We start from the raw sequence: 16,363 nt of genomic DNA, 5'->3' as shown, positions 1-16,363 counted from the left end.
AGGTCTTTAAAGACGGTCCTTCTCTGTAATGAAGTCAGCCTGGGTGACTCCATTACTTATGTAGCTGCTGCTCAGAGAAACACAGGCAAATGTGCAGGCTCTTACTGTAACAGCATTATAATATTGAATGAAATGTTTTATTATTCAGTCTTTCAAGAATGGCACCACAGATATGCATGTCTGTATGCATGTGCACACTTTCAGATTAGAGGATTCATTTTTTTTGTACACTTCATTATCTCAAACACAGAGCTGTGAGAAGAGAGCAATGAAAGGAAGACGAGCAGCAGGCAACAATCTTTATTCATAAACCTAAGCAAGTATAATGCAAAAACATCCCTGATAATTGGTTTGTTTTACATTCTGTTTTCTTTAAGGTTTTCTTAAACAACACAAAAGATACATATATAAAGACCTACATATACAGAACCATGCTTTAATGTTCAAAAAGCTCTTTATTTTTCTCATACTGCATGTGCTGCAGCACCCCTTTTCACCCTCTGTCTGAAACCCGAGCCCAGTCTGCTCTGATTGGTTAACCGGTGATGTCCGAATCCTTGATCTATCACGCACAATGTGTTGGATAGCTAGCCAATAGAAGCGCTAGTGTTATGTAGTGTTGCCATATGTTACAGAAGTAAACAAAGGAGTCCAATCGAGGCGTTTCAGGAGTGTGGGAGAGAAACTCCGTCTGAAGGAAACACAGGGATTTTAGCCTTTGCAGACCCGATAAAAGGGCCCCTTAAAGTACTGAGCAAACATGTTGCTAGGTGACATTCAAAACATTTTATAAATTGTCAGTGTTTTTCCCTTCGGGGCGTAATTCTGTTTTTCCTTGACTGAACATTGGGAAAGACTTTTAAACCAAAGCTTAAAGTGACCTCTTTATCTGTAATGACAATCTTAATTCACGTGGAAGTAGTCCAGGTATGAATACCAATGGGCAGACAGGCAACCCAATCGAGATCTTTTCAGGTAGAGTTCCCAAGATTTTATTTTTGTGCAGTTGAAAAGGCAGTGGAATAATGCACCGTCTTAAAGGCTACAGTTTATTAAAGGCAGAAGTTTATGCAAAATGTTGTGTTTTTATTTATTACCTGATAAATTTGTTTTTCTATTTTGCACATGACCTTCAGTACGACGCTCTTGTTTCTTCCCTGTAAGACTATGATTCACATAAAATACATGCCCTTCAAAGCTTGCTATATGGTCCCCTGCAGTATAAAGCATTAAGGAAGACTTGAGGTTAATCAATTGGGGTCTGGGCTTCCAGACTGTTTGCTACGCTGAAATGGAGCTTGAGATGCATATATAGCAGGACATTTTTTATGAAATGCAAATTCATTTTGAAGCTTTGAAGCTTTTAGCTCCCAGGGATTTGCAATTAAAATGTTAAGGTGTTGCAACTCAAATGTTCACCCAGCAAAGGTTGGAACTTCATCATGTCCTTTTCATCTAATTGCTTATCCCTACATCTATCCAATAAAATCAGCAATGATTATGTACGAATCATTTCAAATAGGATACTTTTAATATACAGATACTTGTATACAAAAAAACAATATATTTACTATGAATAAAATCAGTCCTAGCACAATGAACTAAAGATATATGTTAAGTTAAAAAAATACTATGAAAAAATTAAAAGTTTACTTTAATTAAATGTATTATGTCAACTCATTTCACATAAACTAACTGGGTTAGTTGAAAGCAATAATATTACATTTAAATAAAAAATATTAGGTTCATCTTAATATTATTTCTTTAAACTAACCCAATACTGTGAAATGTGTTGACATAATACATTTCATTAAAGTCAACGTTTCAGAATTTTCTGAATACAATTTTGATTCAATATTATATAGATTAAATATTTTAAAAATGGCTTGAATAGAGTGCCATTCGAATGCCAGTCGATCTGAACATGTTCAAGGTCTGGCGCTACTTTGATTAAACCAGGGAAATCTGAGACACCTTTTGTAACGTGAAAGTAGCAGGTTCAGAGACTTCGTCCTCCATGCTAACGCTTCGTCATGTAAGTGCACCAAGAATAATCTCAAGGATAGCTATGAAGTGGACTTTGCAGTTATTCTTTCGTTGTTGTGTTCAGGGTTAACAATGACGTTTGTATCTCGTTTCTGAAGCCTCTAAGATACATTTAAACATTGAAAATACTGGGCAAACACCATCTAGTCATGAGTATTGTGCATGCGATGCGATTGAAAGGTCCTGAACAGCTACTAAATGGACCTCCTGGTGACACCATCTTGCCAAAAAAATACCTTAGTGTTTTTCTAAAATGAAGAAACCATTGACAGCATTCAAGCATTGGGCAACTACTGCAAATCAAGCGCTTTCAGTTTGGCAGTTTGTAAAAGCTCCTGAGATAAATACAGCATGGTGTGCACATATGACTTCACACAAAGAAAAGTGCTCATGTAGGAGAGGTAGGTGTGGGAACTGTTCTGTAATGGAGTATTAATAACTTTTGCTATGGATCAACTTTAACCCACTAAAGCCTGTTCTGTTTCTATCTTATATTGTCAATCATTTATCAAGCCACAACCTAACAATGTGTAAAGCTGCAGATTGCATGTTCACACACACTGCTGTGCTATGATGAATTCAAGAAGTTACACATTGTTGGTTGAAAATGTATTTTCTTCCAAGCCGACCAGCAGGCAAGATAAAAGCCTGATATTCAGTTGTTTTGTGGGCTTTATGTTTTGTTTTTAACTAACAAGCTTAAACACCCACACCACAGGAAGAGAAGGCATGCTACACTCGGAGAGCACTACCTCGCTCCATACTTCTCACAGCGCCGCCATAAGTGAGGCTGCATGATGACATGTGGTGACAGATGGACTGAAAGAGAAGGAAAACTGTGAGAGGAATTAGGAGAAGGAGGCTGAACATTTAGATTTTAATATATAAACATGGTGGGACTAATCTTTTTGAACCATGGGTGAAGCAACGCACTGAGAGACCATTAGTCCTGAGCTGATTGCTGGCTGGGAAGATAGACCATTAGTCCTTAGGTGATTGCTGGCTGGGAAGATAGACCATTAGTCCTTAGCTGATTGCTGGCTGGGAAGACAATGACACACAATATAAGATGAACCGACCCAGGCAGGTGCATCTTGAAGAAGAACTTTGTCTTCATATGCACAGTAGCTGCCATGTAGTAATGGCTCCTCTAACAATGCAGCATAAGTTATAAAACAATAAAACACATTTAAAAAACAATTACATGGTGCTAGAAGAAACAGAGTAGGATAAATTAGTGCAACCAATGCAGATGAACTAAACTATATTGTCAAATAATAAGGTAAATGTGGCAGAGATGTGTTGCATGTAAATGCAGGCATCTATACACATGTAAATAAAATAAGATGTACAAGAAAATAACTTAAAATCAAATACTGTACGGTGAAATGAAAAACTGTTTATTGTAGTAATAAAGACAATGTAAGATGCAGACAGATGATAGGCTATGAAGGCACTTGGTAGCTAGTACTGCTTGCTGACTGTCTGAAAGCTTGCAGCTATAGAGCTCGCATTAACCCAATCCAATATCTTCTTTTTGAATCACATTATATTAAACTGAGAAAATAAAATGCCAGGGGGGAGTAAACAGCCCTCTTCATAGAAAATGAGGGATTGAAGAGCTGAAGAGAAGCTTCAAAGAGCCACAGAGGGAAAGTGACACCAATATAATTTCAGTTTTAATCACCTATTCATCATTAGAGCAGTCTTTGCTGCTTCGAGGAGCAACGGAGTGGACCTGAAGGCTCCTAAGAAATCAATCCAGATTGTGTGTGTGTGTGTGTGTGTGTGTGTGTGTGTGTGTGTGTGTGTGTGTGTGTGTGTGTGTGTGTGTGTGTGTGTGTGTGTGTGTGTGTGTGTGTGTGTGTGTGTGTGTGTGTGTGTGTGTGTGATCAGGCAGAATCATGCTGTTTGAAAGGCTGCGGACCCCCTGGCAAGGTTGTGAGATTTTTTGTTTTGGACAGTGAGGTTGGCCCGTGAACGGAATGAGGAGAAGGAGTGTCGAAATATAAAAGGCCACGCTGTTGGAGGTCTCTTTTTAGTGCAGCTCCACAGCACCAGCCTCCATCTTTGTCTCTCCTCTTAACACTCTCTGCTGGTTCCCCCTCTCATCTCCTCACCCCTCTCCTTGGCCTTCTCCGCTGCACTTAGCATCAAACTGCTGCTCTTTTCCTCCTCCTTCATTTAATTGCAAAATCAGTGTGTCCTGCCCTCAATTCCACCATGTAAAAATATCTTAACTTAAGAAGACGTTTATTTCTTATTGTTTTGCTATACAGTTATATACAAATACACTCAGCTAGTTATACAGTAATATGCATACATGCACATGCATTAGGATTATCCAGAGTGGAGAGGCAGCCAGTCTAGCCAGTCTGGCTCCTCTCCAGTACAAGTCCACACTCCGTATTTCTTTGATCCGATTAGGACGTGAACCGGCGACTCTACGGTCCAAAGTCTAATTGATGAAATTAATAAAAACTAGTAACTCAAAGTGGAATGAGTACTATGATCTTTTACTTCAATACTACAGTGTCAAATACTCTGTTAAATAAATGTTTATTTAACAAATTACATAAGTAAGAGTACAAATGTATTTGCTTCAGCATATCCAAATTCATTAGTCAAAGTCCATTTTTAATGACAACATGACTCTTCAGAGAAACTAGTAACTAAAGTTGTCAAATACATTTAGTGAGACAAAAAGTACTTGAGTAAATACTGTTAAATCCTCGTCAAAACTGGTATATGACACTCTGAAACAAACAAAATAACACAAATAACCATCCCCTTTCCACCCAAATGTACAACATAAACTGTAATTTAAAAGAGTCTCAACTGGATATTCTAATTTAAATACTGACTTTTAAGGTTTCTTGAGTTACTTTGAGGTTATTGTACTCTCTCTGAGATTGTTCGTATCAAAATAGCTACATCCACTGTCATTCTGACATCATGGCCTTGAATATAAGCTGAGTCATCGCTTCAGCTCACACATATTTTGTACACCATCATTGTGTGGTCTGAAGAATGCTTTGCATCAATTTCATTGTCTGTAACTTCAGTGTTTAACTTTTTTCTTACTTTCTTTTCCTAGAGCTGATTTAATTTTTTCGCACCCAGAAGACATTTTGATGTAGAAAAGCTCTTGATTCACAAGTTCCCCCTTCACACTCTTTCCACAACGATATGAACTGCAAATTACTTTAATCAGAATAGTGTTCTTTCTCATTTCTGACATAAATAGATCCTGATAACAGATGTCCTCAATCCTGCTCCTTCAGACACTCACTGATTACATGACTTTAAGCTAGATGTTTTATTTAATGTCTTATTATAATACATGTACCTAAACAGGCTGTTCTCATACACTGTTTGTAGCTATACCTAAGAAAAGAAATGCACTGTAAATCATATATATTCCACTGAAACAAAGCAATAGAGAGAGATTACAGGTAACTCCAGACAAACATTCAAAATAATGTTTTATTCGACATTAAAGGTTCCCTATTATACAGTATCTCAACAATATAAGGTCTCAGATTTATACAAAACATGTCTCTGAAGAGTTTGGCTTGAAATATTAAACAGATCGAGCATTGTAGCATGCCATAAACCCGTCGGTTTCAGCCCTGTTTCATAAGTGGTGATTCTGTGTCTGCAGCTTTAAATGCTGCTGGCCACGCCCCTCCGAGAGATGACTGGTTTGAAGAAACCCAATGTTGCTCTAGGACAGGGGTGTCCAAACTTTTTTCACCGAGGGCCACATGCAGAAAAATACACGGAGAGCTGGGCCACTTATAGAGGTGAATATTGCCTCATAAATTAAGTTACAAGTTAGCAAAACAAATCAAATGTAGGCGAATAATGCGCGATAATTTCAAATGGTTTAAGGAAAAAACAGCCTACATCCCATCTCACTTAAGGGTTTCATTAATTTTCCTTAAAACGTGAGAACCAGAGGCGGCTGGCCCATAGGGGGCGCTGGGGCTCTGCCCCACCAGCTGTTGAGGGGAAAAAATATTTTTTGCATATTTTTTTTTAAATCAATGTCAGTTTTACTTAATAATGTGTGTGCCTACATGCAATTTAAATCATTTAAACAACATTTCCACCAACTAACACTCATTAAACAGTGAATTTCCACTGACAGACAGTGTATCATTCTCTCATGGGGCGATCGGCAAAGTGCCCCTGACCGGCAGCTAAACAGCCAATCCGGTTATGGTTGCTAGGGGGAAATTATGAATAATTGGCCTATCAACGTCGCCAAATTTAACGCCGGTGGGGCGCTGGAAATTTAGCCCCAACTGCTACGTAAAATGCGTGAAGGTTTAGGATTGCTGTAGCTACATAAGGAGCCAGCGATAGTTTTTTTTCGTAGTGCGACTCCCAGACTCTGTCCTACGCTGCGTGGGGAAAAAATACGCGCGACGACGCTTTGTTGTTTCTCTCAGGCTGTGACATGCAATGACATGCTGTTTTCTCCAAGTAAATGCATTTTTCCTTGAGAGAGGGTATTAAAATAATCTGTTTATGTAAAAAAAAATTGAAAATAACTTGGTTCTAAATTCTTTGTATATGTTACATTTTAATAGGAAAGTTCTGTTTCATTCTCTCTTCTCAACCCACACTCACTCATTCACTCACTCACTCACTGTTGATTTGTATAGATACAGCTGACATCATACCCTTGTTGTTAATTTATCCCTTGATTGTATTGTATAGTATTTGATAGCATAAAGTCTAATATAGCTGTAAATTGTTACTTTTTCTGTGAAGCTGGAAACTGTGAAATTACATTATTATTGTGGAACTGTAGTCATTTTCCGACTGTTCATTTGAATGCTTATGCTAGATTAGGCAGGGAAATCTGTTGGCACACTAGCCCCACCAAGATTTTTTTTCACCAGCCGCCACTGGTGAGAACCCTCAGATTGTTTATAATAAGAGTAAATGTGAAGGTTAAATTTCAAGCTTGTTATGGAAATAAGTTATTGGGCTTTTTTTTTATCAACTAAGATTTGTTAGAAAATGTTTTACATTCTAAATGACTGAATTTATTTGTAATTTGGCTCATTAATATATGTTAACATATATATTTGAGAAGTACAATATAAGACAAGCAAAAGTTTAATTTGTGGGCCATATTCCATTATACTTTCAGAATTTGCTGAGGGCCAATTCAAAATGGCCTGCGGGCCGCATTTGGCCCCCGGGCCGTAGTTTACACACCCCTGGTCTAGAGGGAGATTCAGGTGATAAGGGGGGTGGGTGTTACCTTGGTTGGTTATTGGCTAGTGGTTGCACAACCCAAAAAAACATTGTGACATCACAAAATGGCCAAAATCTGATCAGCTCATTTTCAGCTCATTTTTTAAAATATAAATGGATCAGGACAAAAAGAGAGAGAATCCTTTCTCCTGAAACTTTCTGAATCCCTTTACACAGAGGGGACACATTGTTATGTATAGATAGCATGAAAGTGGGTGTACAGGTGTGTCTGTTTATATATAGATATATGTATATCTTATTTTTAATAAACAGAGGAAACAGTATTTGGATATCTCTTTCTGTACACACAAACTGAAAGATTGACAATAGTTGACTTTGACTTAAGTTCCCTTTAAAATGTTGTTTTGTTCCAGTTTTGAGAAGTTGATATAACAAGATTTGAATAGTTTTGTGATTAAGTGCTGAACAAATATTGAAATTACTTAATTGGAGAAACAAAACACCTTTGTTTTTGTAATCAGTAGTTGTGAAATTGATTAGTTTCTTTTTGAAAACATAGTTTTAGATTGAGAAAAGGGTTTCTTCTTTTTGGTAACAATAAGTATAAATCTCCTCTTTCTTTCAACTAAGATCAGGTTAGCAATATGCAATGTTGCATTACTGATTTTTGCTGATTTACTAATATTTGTTATCCTCAAATCTATAGAAAGAACCAGGAAAACCAAAAACTACATAGAAAAAGATAACAATTTATTAAATGAGATGACAATATTTGTTATCTTCAGTGTCGATAATCATTATAATGTCTAATGTCCGTTCTTCTCTCTCTTTAAATCCCCCATTTATGTTTTATCCTGTAATCAATGGCTAAAGATGGGATTCACCATGGCAAGGTGTTGGGCAGTATCACAAGACCTGCAAGTCTTTATTCGATTGAAGGAAACTCACAGAGTAATTTTAGGACATAAGCCAGTTAAATGCAAAAGCCACAGATCGAAATCCTTTAGCGAAGGATCATCTTACTGAAACAAATAGAAAGTACTGACTCATGTTGGGTAAAGTGGTTTAGAGTGGTTGCAGAAAAGATCTCTTAAAGATGGATGTCACAGAGGCCACATTTGTCATAAGGAGGTGACTTATTAAAATGAGCCACATTAATTCAAAAGGTGTTTCTCTTGGTAATCTTGGTTGACTAGCTTTTAAATGATGAGGGGAAATAATCATAAAATAACAACATGATTGGAGACAAAACATTCTGTAATGAAAGTGACTTAAAGCTAATATTTATGTGACACACACAAACTGTAAAACATAAGGATTTTAACTGACAACATGAGCCGTAGTCATCTTCAGAAGAGTCTGATAAAGACCTCTAAACCAAAACACACACTTCTTGTTTATTACACTGTCACACTGCCTCCTCTGCTGGTGCCGTTTTGCCGTTACACGTCTCCAAATGTTGTGAATATGTGAATATAGCAGCTTATTAAGGACATTCACAATGTAAAACTGACATGTTTTTCCATTACAATGAACCTGGACATTTTAATTTATGTCAGTTCATCCCACAGACACTCTCCTGCTGCTTCAAATACTCGATAAAGTCCCAAATGTGTATTCATTCACAGTATTACTCTTGTTTGAGTAAGGTTCGGTTTTAAACCCAAGTGCCTAGCAGTTTAAGGATTTTTAAAATCCTTTAAAGAAGTAAATATATATTTGTGACCAATTCTTAGAAATATACACATCCTGAGAAATTATGTCAATATATTTAACTAACAGTTACTATATCATTTACATTTTAAATTTTGTATTATTATTTAAATGTTGAATTGTTATATTTTTAGGTTTTACCTTGTGTGAATCTGTACGGTCCTGTTTTTCGCCCAATCCCTGTTGCTGCTTTAAACTCCTGAATTTCACCATGGAGACGAATAAAGTCTTATCTTATCTTTTTTAATCCTTTCCTAAATAATAAAACATTTCTCCCAAAGTCCAAATGTCCACTCTTGGATTTGCCAACCAGCTGCAATATCAGAAGACAAAATGCTGTTTACTGTATGCAAATTGACACATTTAATAAATGCCCCATATTAACATCTAAAAGGAAGTGGAAATTTTCTTTAATAAATTCCTAGGATCACAGTAAAAGAAAACGGGCCTTTATAGCGTTGGACATGGCACACTTAAACATGTCTGACAGTATAGACAGAATACACCTTTAATATAAACTGTAGCTATAATTATTGACCACTAAGTTGTTTTTGACTTGCTTTTCGTTAGGTTGTTTTATTCTCCCTCTTAAACAATGTCTGTGTTTTATGATGAAAGTGGTACTTATTCTTTATCAAATCTGTGCTGTTCTACTGTGTAAAGACTTATCTTCCACTATAACACAAAATACACAAATAAATACAACAATATAATACTGTCTCTCTAAAAAGTGGCGTTGGAGTTGTTAAGACACTACAGAAACTAGAGAGAATAACATTTATAAAAATAGACTCAAAACCTACAATGACTGCGCCTTTTCACAATATTGCCCCACCTGGTCTTTGACAGAATACAGCCACATCTGTTGGTAGTGTTTTCTCAGTTGCTCGGTCATATCAGAGGAGGAAGCAGTGCTAGGCTCAAACACCCTCCAAACGTCTTTATCAAGGTAAGCAGAATCACATTTGCCCTTAAAATGTATGCACAGGCTCAGAGTGAGGAGAAATACTATCAATAGCGGTATCTGAAAGTTTTTCAGATTTAGTTTTGACTAAACAAATCTGTTCTTTAAAATCAAAGGAGAGCAACTTGAGATCAAATTGAAAATGAGCTCTATGCTTTATTTGTGTTGAATAAAAAGTAAATATTTAAAAACGTTTTATAATGAAGGTCTTGTTCTTTGTGGTGAGGTGAAAAAAATACAGTAAATGTCTTTGAGTTTTGGAATTTGTGTGCTTTGCTTTTTTTTAAATGTGTGTATAAGTTATCAATCAATCAATCAAAGTTTATATATATATATAGCCCAATATCACACATGTTACATGTGTCTCAGGGGACTTTACAGTTTGTACAGAATATGAATACGAATACATTAAAATGTGCGTCAGGTAATTTCATAACCAAGACTCTCAATGCAACAGTATTCATGTGGGGTGTTACTTCCATTTGTTTGATAAGTGGATTGGCAACAATATGTGCCAATCCCTTTTATTTCCAGTAACTCAACTATCAGATTTTGTAGGCCAAGAGAGCTTGTGTCAGGCAGCTTTTGAAAAACGAATGGAAAAAAATAAAACACATTTACATATAGTGTGCAGCATTTTTTTTAAAAGCAAACAATTCACTAACACATTCTGTCAATATATACAAATGCTATACATATGCAGAAACCACACGTTTAGCATGAATCTTCACGAGCCCAACCAAAGAGATTTATACTCAATTTGATGTTCACCACAGTCATTTGTTTTTGCATTGGCAGAGGAGAAACCCATTACATTTATGAGGGATGCAAATCACCAGACAGATCCTTGCATTATTTTAGTCTTTTGTTCACATTGTCTTTAACATTGCAAGATATGTTCTTTGGAGGTCTTTGAGTGGCTTCTAGTTATAAACAATAACAAAATAACACATTCAAAGTCAAAGGATTTTTGAAAATATTGGCTACAATACAGCTTGTTGTATTACTGCCGTGCTACTGTGATACATTTTGAGCGTCCCACAGAAACTTTACTGATGTTATCCACAGCGGGGATTTGACACAGTAGGGAAAGCACAGGTGTTACCGATATCATTAACGATGGTGGCTGCCGGCCACTGAGCTGTCGTTAACACAAATTGCTTTCACCTGTGCTTTCTATGCCAGCTAAAATTACGAACAGCTTTTAGTCTGGCTCAACATTTGAGATGACTGATGCATTGTGGGACATTTTGGTATGTGCTGCAAAATTATATTGTTATTAAAGGTCAGTAGAACCATTTTACATACTTGCACCAGAGGAAAAGCTTATGGAAAACGTATTTGCATGTGTGCTTTCTTAACGCATGGTCTTTTGGTTACACACACACACACACACACACACACACACACACACACACACACACACACACACACACACACACACACACACACACACACACACACACACACACACACACACACATAAATATTCTTGAAGGTTAGGGTAACTTCAATACCTTATATACTCAAAGGTTAAAAGTCAATCTCCATGCTTAATTGGTACTTGTTGCATACTCATCCTCACTTTATGAATTAACAATTTTCCTCAGAGAAGGCAGAAATCAGATGACACACACACACACACACACACACACACACACACACACACACACACACACACACACACACACACACACACACACACACACACACACACATTACATAAGCCTACTTTCACCGTGTTCGTGCATAGAACATATCTAGTTTTCCTAGCATTTCTCTATTGTGAGAAAGAATTGCCACCAAACCAGTTTGCTTGCTTATGGAGAGACAAATGGCCATTCACTGCTTTAAAATGCTCTGAAACTTAATAGCAAGCATTTCAAAAGTAGATAGTTGACATAACAGATTCTATTCTGGATCCAAGTATGCAGCACATTTCAACAACCGAAACTGCCCTGTTTAACACCTTCCCTTTGGCTCATTCAGTCACGACTGATTGTCAGGTTAAGGGCATTACTGAATGGACCAAGGAGCCCAAAGGGTCTGGGAGGCCCCAACCTTCAGCTACAAACTGTTACTCAAAGAGACACATATACTAAGCAGGAAGAGACTCAACACCACAAAGACACAATAATACCTGCCAGAAAAACTCAAAAGAATCACAAAATGAAGCTATACAAACGGGCAAAACTACTTAAAAGAGATAACTATAAAGAAAAGGCAAAACAACTACCGCCAAAAATATACATATAAAGAGACACTAAATCACCACAAAGAGACACAAAAAACACTGATTATAAAGATAACTCCAATTTCATTCTCTTGCTAACAGGCTTTCTGCTTGCTCTTTTAGCAGATATCATGGAAAAGGGTCAGCCACCTTATCCAGCAATGCCAGTAATGCCAGCACCGCCGTACCCTGGTCCTGCGGACATGAACACGGGTTACCAAAGTCAGCCTATGCAACAACCCAGTAAGAGAGAGGCGATTTTCATTTGTGTCATATCACCATTGTTCTTCTCATTTCAGTTCACGTAGTAGGAGCCTTTTGGCAGCTTGTTCATCATTCTGTAATCAACGTTTCACTAGCTAAATGTCTCCTTCTCATATCCAGTTCAACAGCCTGTTTACCAGTACAGCCAACAACCTCCTCAGATGTTTAGTCCTGGTGAGTGTTGGTGTCAGTTTTACAAGAAATAATGACAGCAAAAAAAGAGAGCTTGTAGGTTTAGTGACGGGTTGGTGAGGATTGTGGGTGTCAGTGGGTGATACAGGGTGTCTCCCTCATAGGGAACCAGGTGGTGGTGGTGCAGCAGCTGCCTAGTGACGTTCCTGGACAGATGATGTGCCCGCGCTGCCGATCCAACGTTGTCACTAAAGTGGACTACAAAAATGGCATGCTCACCTGGCTGATCTGTGGCGTACTAGGCGTCTTCCTGTGAGTACAGGAAGTTTACATAATCAACCACCTTTCTTTTTGAATAGTTTCATTAAATCTGACTTCATTCTGCATAGAATGTGTAGGAGCCAAAATGCATGTTTGCTGTAGTTTATTATTTATATTATTATCTTCATTTCAGTCTAACCACGTTTCATTCGCATTGGTTATCTAGGATTTAGGAGAGAGGGTGAATTTGCTTGGACACTTTCTGTTGACCATGTGGTCCGGAGTAAGTGTCTGAGCAAATTCACCCTCTCTCCTCTGTCATCCACCAAAACCGGAATCAAACAGGTGACCTAAATACCAATAACACATACCCATGTGACAATTACCGGAGGTGATAACTAATAGGAATGAAACGTTGGTTAAACTGAAATTCTGAAGTGGTCTTACAATAAGAACAAGACATTCTGCAACTGGTACACTCCGTTCTTTGTCATGACTTGGTTAATTTGGTCTTGACTACAACAATACTGTTGACAGTCCAAAGTCACCTGCCCTTATAAGAAAAAGGTGACAGTATTACATAAATCTGTACAAATCGATGAAAAAAGTCCTTTCACACAAACACACACACATTTTTGACACACTGAATAGTTACTGGCCTTTTAACCGCTTTGAAAACAAATGAAGTATTGACAGAAAGTCTGAATCGTATTGGCACTTATTATTTGTGTTAATGAGTGTAGCAATATGAATACATTATGGTAATATGAATTCTTTGATAATACACTAATGATGTAGAATTCATTAATAGTGTTACCAGCCAAATTTAACTGAACTTTCCTAGGTTTAGTTAAGTCACATTTTATGGCAGCCTGGGAGCTTTTTAACCTAAAGTGAATAATGAAGTATTATTTTGACTTAATTCTGATACTCCACACCAGGTGCTGGCCTTGCTGTTTAATCCCCTTCTGCGTGGATGCATGCAAGGATGTTGAGCACTCCTGCCCCTCCTGTAACAACGTCTTGCACATCCATAAACGCAGGTGAAACAGCAGTACTGTGTCAACCCCGCTGAAGAGGCCAACTGTGACTAAATAAACACCAGGTCGGGAGCCAAACCCATATGCAAACAAGTCAGACGCCATCTTAATAATAAAATCTGTGGAGTGAAACATGGGGTTGTACAAACATTGTTCTGTAAGGTACATATATTATATAAGAGCTATGATATCTTCCTTTCTTTCTGACGATGATTGTAAATGTGCAATCATGTTAAAAGTAATGTGAAATCTAATGAAACCTAATGATTTTGATATATTTTATTTGATCTGAGTGATGTTCTCTCTATAACATATACCTGTGTTACATTTGAACAATGAAGGATGGTAAATATGCCACTTGCATTTAATGTCCTGTGGATTATTTCTTGTAAAAGCTGATAGTAAAGTCATTTATATGTCAAATTATTTGTAAAGCACATATAATATTAATTTCCTTTTGATTAAATGTTGAATGTTGTTTTGATAAGTTTTGATAAGAAATGATTAGTTTTTTGTTTTTACTGAAGAAAACATATTTTTAAAATAACCAGAGATGTACAATTTGTGGAAACATTTTACTACAGAAAAAAAAAAATCTGCAACATTTAATTTAAATAACATGATGCCAAATGAATATACAGTATGTCCCCGAAACACTGACATAAGAAATTATTGGGTGACCATTAATATCTCAAATTAACTCAGCCTTTTATTGCAATACTAATTTAACAAATTAATCTCTTGAAATGATTCAAATAAATAAATTAATGACGTCTGAATTGTAGCTTTTGTGGTTTGTTTTATGTGTGTGTGTGTGTGTGTGTGTGTGTGTGTGTGTGTGTGTGTGTGTGTGTGTGTGTGTGTGTGTGTGTGTGTGTGTGTGTGTGTGTGTGTGTGTGTGTGTGTGTGTGTGTGTGTGGTGTGTGTGTGTTTAGACAAACGTTACACAGTTAGCATACAGTATATTCACAGGCCAGGTTTAACCTACTACAGAAGATCCCTGTCTACACTATAAAATATAAGCCCATAATGTTAACAGCAGGGGTGTCCAAACTTTTGTCACTGAGGGCCACATACTGAAAAATATACGTAGTTTGGACACCGCTGGTTTAAAGCAACTTTTGGTACTTTTTTTGTAGGATTGTGAAAATTGGGACTTAGAGATATACAAACTTCTCAAAGATAATACAGTATAGGTTCTAAAGTTGAATTACAGTGAAGTAATGGTGACATGTGGTAGAGGGGTAGACTCATTAGTTTGCACAGTGCGATTTCCTCCTGGAATGAAAGGGGTGGGATAAAGTATTACAGAGTAAACGTTTCTCCCCTGTTATAATGACGACTGCACACCAGTTAATGGGCCTGCTGGCTCATAGGCTGGGTTAACTGGAATACCTGATTAGAGCAAAGCTATAATTAACCTCCATTGTAATATTACAAACGGTCTGCTGTGAATAATGTTATTCTGAATTATGTCTGCCTTTATTTTAATGTCATGTTGTAACTATTGGGAAGGCAAGGGAAAGAGAGGCCTTTAAATCTTGGTGCTGTCGTTTAGTAGAACATGTGTAAATGTGTATGTTGTTGTGGCCAAACACCTATCAAAGTAAAGTTGCTGTCTTCTCTATGCTGTTTGTCAAGTTGACTAAGGAAAAAGCTGAACTATGCTCTGTTAAATGTGACCTCAGACTTACTGCCATTCTCAAAGTAGACAGTAGATAGAGCCAACTGACTGTGAGCTGAAGCTCTTTATTTGACGCACCCCCACTTACACTTGAAAATTCCTACAGTGCCCTGTTTTATACTTGGACTGAATGAAAATAGGAATAGTGTCTTTTCCTAACCTCTTTTCCTTTACCCAAATGGAAAATGTCCATCTTTGAGGTCAACGTAAGATGAGAAGGAGAATTTATAGGGAGGACTTATTAAAAGAGAATCTAAATGCTCTTACACTAGGGAACGTAATTATGCAGCAGTGGATATAACATTTAGTAAATAAGTATCGTGACTAACTAAGTGATTAAAAAATAATTTCTGTCAAAAAACAATCACACCTCTCTCAGAGTCATGCTTTCAATTTAAGTGGACAGTAAATAAACAGTAAAAGCGCATTTTGTTGACGTCCAAATGGTAGGTAATTTACGATTATGCTACCCTAAAGGAATAAAGGGAAGGCATTTACTCCTTTTTTTATATACCGTATAAGGATGGTCCAGTTTACACTACACTAAGAGACAACAAAGGAAGCATTAAAGCACCTTTCCTTAGCATTGAGTGATTTCAACCAGCTCTTACCATGGCTGCCTCTTAGACACTTTCCTAAGACTATTCGATCTCGAGCAGTAAAAAAAAGTTCAAAAAGACCCTTGCTCTATCCCAAATGAACATCAGCTAACTGTTCAACCATGCGCCTGTATTGACGACCAACAAGCAAGGCACTATCAACAGGAGAAAACTGAGGATCTCCAACAGTGT

At 37.2% G+C, this 16,363-nt stretch overlaps 1 protein-coding gene across 2 annotated transcripts; it reads left to right on the top strand.

Moving 5' to 3' along the window:
* Positions 1-9,842: 9,842 nt before the first annotated feature.
* Positions 9,843-14,667, top strand: LOC134865250 (LITAF domain-containing protein-like). 2 transcript variants are annotated; one of them, XM_063884731.1, is made up of 5 exons: positions 9,843-9,943; positions 12,315-12,434; positions 12,576-12,629; positions 12,752-12,899; positions 13,790-14,667. In XM_063884731.1, exons 2-5 carry the CDS (start codon positions 12,323-12,325, stop codon positions 13,893-13,895), a joined length of 420 nt encoding a protein of 139 aa, XP_063740801.1. In that variant the 5' UTR covers positions 9,843-9,943; positions 12,315-12,322; the 3' UTR covers positions 13,896-14,667. The 2 variants fall into 2 exon arrangements, with proteins under 2 accessions (XP_063740801.1, XP_063740802.1); XM_063884732.1 differs by having other exon boundaries at positions 9,848-9,943; positions 12,318-12,434.
* Positions 14,668-16,363: the final 1,696 nt, after the last annotated feature.

This window comes from Eleginops maclovinus, chromosome 5, assembly GCF_036324505.1.
Source record: "Eleginops maclovinus isolate JMC-PN-2008 ecotype Puerto Natales chromosome 5, JC_Emac_rtc_rv5, whole genome shotgun sequence".
NCBI classification, from domain to species: Eukaryota; Metazoa; Chordata; class Actinopteri; order Perciformes; family Eleginopidae; genus Eleginops; species Eleginops maclovinus.
The sequence above is the reverse complement of the archived record's forward strand: the minus strand, read 5'-3'. Positions and strand labels throughout refer to the sequence as shown.